General features: G+C 45.6%; 1 protein-coding gene across 1 annotated transcript; it reads right to left on the reverse strand.

Annotated features, from left to right (window-relative positions):
- On the reverse strand, positions 1-1861 carry RPS23 (ribosomal protein S23). The gene is made up of 4 exons (XM_007115022.4): positions 1742-1861; positions 1121-1280; positions 324-444; positions 1-195 (listed from the first exon to the last, which is right to left on the reverse strand). Exons 1-4 carry the CDS (start codon positions 1743-1745, stop codon positions 49-51), a joined length of 432 nt encoding a protein of 143 aa, XP_007115084.1. The 5' UTR covers positions 1746-1861; the 3' UTR covers positions 1-48.
- Between the last annotated feature and the right edge of the window lie 1691 nt (positions 1862-3552).

Consider the following 3552-nt stretch of genomic DNA (forward strand, 5'->3'; position numbering starts at 1 on the left):
TTTTTGGTATATGGAAATTTATTACTATCCTGCTTTCACCATCAAAACTTATGATCTTGGTCTTTCCTTCTTGCCTTTGTATAAGGCCAAAAGAGAGACATTGGCTACTTTGACAACCTTAAAGCGGACTCCAGGAATGTCACCAACAGCATGACCTTTGCGACCAAATCCAGCAACCAGAACTTCATCATTTTCCTGGAATAAAATCAACAGTTTACTTCTGGTGTAAGTGGCAATCACCAAAAATACCCATTCATCCTATAAACAACTGAGGGAAACAGTTGCTACCCCACAAACAGAAGCTAACAGACTAAAACACTTACCTCAATAAAATTCAAACAACCATCATTGGGTACAAAGGCAGTGATTTTTTTGCCATTCTTGATTAGTTGAACCCTGACACACTTCCTGATGGCAGAATTTGGCTGTTTGGCTTCAACCCCTCTGAAACATAAACAGCATGTAACACAGTAAGCTGGCTTTCTGAAAAGGGACACATTTTAGTTCATTAAGCATAAAACTTATTAGAAGTTGTAGTATTCCTACCTTTTCAACATAATCCTAAATTGCTAAACTTAAAGTTTTTCTTTAGTCTTAGTTTCATTAGACCAATAGGGGAAACTTCTGGCCTCTTTATAGTTGTAAAATACGAACCAAGAAATAGAGCTAGAAATCCTGGATTCAAATCAGTACCACTAAATTTGATGGGATCATTACGTAAAGTCAAAAAACAGTTGAGTGCTGGCAAATTCATGTGGCTCAACCTTAGCTGTACAACGTCAGGCAAAAAACTTCTCCATATTAGTTTTCTCACCAGGAAAGATGTGAGTAATTGTAAAGATGAAATAGTTGATGGGTGCGAATTACTTAGAATAGTTTCCACACATATTAAGCTCTCATAATGTCCCTTGTTTCATTATTGCTACTTTCTCCCCTCCAATGCCACCCCAATTCCTTCCAAACTAATGCTTAAAGTTTAAAAACCTCTGGGAGTTATTTAACTTCGCAAAACACGCAGATACACAAAGACCTAGAATTTACATCAAGCCTTCTTTAAGCGCATCTATCCCGAGCTACCATACTAAAACCATGAAGGAAACAGCGATGGACTTTCACTTACACTTTTTCAAGCACAATTCCCTTGGCATGAGAAGCACCTCCAAAAGGGTTGGCCTTCAGGGCTGTGCCCAAATGGGCTTTCTTGTACTGCTTATCGTGCCACTTCTGGTCTCGTCGGTGGCTACGGAGCTTCCTGGCAGTACGAAGACCGCGACACTTGCCTAAAATTCAAAATCACCTTAGATCCCCAGTAAAAACACCCAAATCTTATTTTACATTATCTCAGGTACTAGTTTCTTCTAGACTACAGGCCGGTAGGCTCTGACATCACACCCTGGCCCTGGTCCGAACAGCAAAGTTTCCCTTGAACCAACTAAGACGTGGACACAAGCGCTCCAACAGCTGTGCTCTCCCCAACGAATGAAGCCCCTCGCCAAAGCTCGGGGGGAAGCGGCGCCCTCCCCAACGCCCCCGCGTCCCTCTCGAACTCCGGCTCCGCGGCCTCCGAGCAGCCCCGGCCCCTTCCCGCCCGGCCATGTGCCTGCGGCAGCGGCGCTCCCCGGCGCTCCCCATCTGCTCCCCACCGTGGCCCTCCCTCACCGTTCTGCTTCTATTTGCCCGCCCATCCCCGAAACCCCAGTCTGCACGCGCAGCCCCCTCACCCCGGCCCGGGACACCTCACCCATACTGCCGGCGCCAGGGTCCTGAGCGAAAGAGAGAAGCAGTGCAGGAAGGAGCCACAAGCCATCGCGAGCAAGCCCCGCCCATATGAGGACCCTTGCGGCTGTTTGCGCAGCGCCTGGTCCGGCTGGCGCCTCTCGGTAGAAAACGAGAAGTCTGCACCACTTTCCAGAATCTGCGTCGTGTTTAATATGTGCGCAATTCAGAGATATCTAATTTGCACTGTGGTTTATTTTTTTTTATGTGAATGCCTTAGACAGAAGGAACAGGGACTACCAATCCCAGAAGCCTTTGCACGAGCCCCGCTCATGGCGCAGGCGCTCTGGGCAAAGCCACAGGGCGGGCTTTGTGGCGCTGGGTCGGAGGACGGCGAGGTCAGGCGTGCGGGTCTAAGTGCTGTCGAGTGGGAGTCTTATGTTTACAGTTTGGAAAATTAGGCCTCGGATCCTTAACTCCTACTCACAAGAAGAACAGTAAATTGAAAAACATTTAGTGAAGCAAGGTGACGTAGTATTTAAAAACCCATGCTTTAGTGAGAGACCCGGCCTTAAACCTCAAAGCTGCCGTCTTGGTTGTGGAATCTTGGGTGATTCATTTAATTGAGTCTTTAAACTTCAGTTTCTCCTGGAGAATGAAATAGATATGAAAGTTTTCTGGGATGTTGGTTCATTCCACAACTAGTTTTTAAAATGTCTTCTCTGTTCCAGGCACTGTTCTAGGCACTTGGGGATACAACAGTTAACAAGAGAGTGAAGGTTTCTGCTCTTATAAAGTTTATATTCTAGGTACGAGAAGACAAAATATAAGTGTATTTAAAATAAAAAGATAGTTTTATATATGGATAAGGTGCTATAGAGAAAATGCAATTGGTTAGGTGATAGTGACTTGGGGATGTAGGTGGCTGCCTTGGGTAGGGTGGTGTTAGAATGTATCTCTGTGGCGATTACATTTGAGCTGAGATCCTAAAGAGAGGGAGCCATTCAGACAAGTGTATGGGTAAAGCCTTACAAGAAGAGGGATTCTCCATAAGTAGAATGGGCTGGCACTTCTCAAGAACTGAGGGATCAGGGAAGGGGGAGCTGAGTTCTTGAAGAGTAGTGTGGTGCTAGGTGAGGTTTGAGAGGTGCACAGGGCCATATGGAGCCTGTAGACCATGGTCAAGACTTTGTTTACTCTTCCTGTGATTGAATGCCTTTGGAAAGTTTTCAGCAGAGGAGTAACAAGTTAGGGTTTATATTTTTATAGTTTCACTCTGGCTGTTGTGAGGAGAAAAAAACTGTAAGAGATGAACCTGTGAGACCAGTTGGGAGGGTGTTAACGCTACTTCAGCTGGGAGATGATGCCCCCTCTCAGTCCAAGGTGGTAAAAGTGGTTGGATTAGATTTACAGTTTGATGATAGAGCCAACAGGATTTGCTCAGGACTGTAGGATGTGAGAGGGAAGTTAATTATGATTTGCGACCTGAGCAACTGAATGACTTGTGTTATTTACAGAGTGGGAAATACTGGGAGAGGAGCAGATTTAGAAAGGGATATTAAGGGTGCTGTTAAGGATGCGTTAATTTTGAGAAGCTTGTTAGACTTCCAGGTAGGGATGTGAGGTGGGCAGTTGGATATACGGGTATGGTGTTCAGGAGAGTCATCAGTGAATAGATAGCATTGAAAGCCATGGCTCTGAGTGAGATCGTTTAGGGGATGATTGTAGGTGGAACAGAGAGAGGTTGGAGGCCTGAGCCCTAGGCACACGGAAACTTAGTGGTATGAAAGAGAAGCAGATGAAGCGAAATAGACTGAGAAGGAGTGGCCAATGCTG

Source organism: Physeter macrocephalus, chromosome 8 (genome assembly GCF_002837175.3).
Source record: "Physeter macrocephalus isolate SW-GA chromosome 8, ASM283717v5, whole genome shotgun sequence".
NCBI lineage: Eukaryota > Metazoa > Chordata > Mammalia > Artiodactyla > Physeteridae > Physeter > Physeter macrocephalus.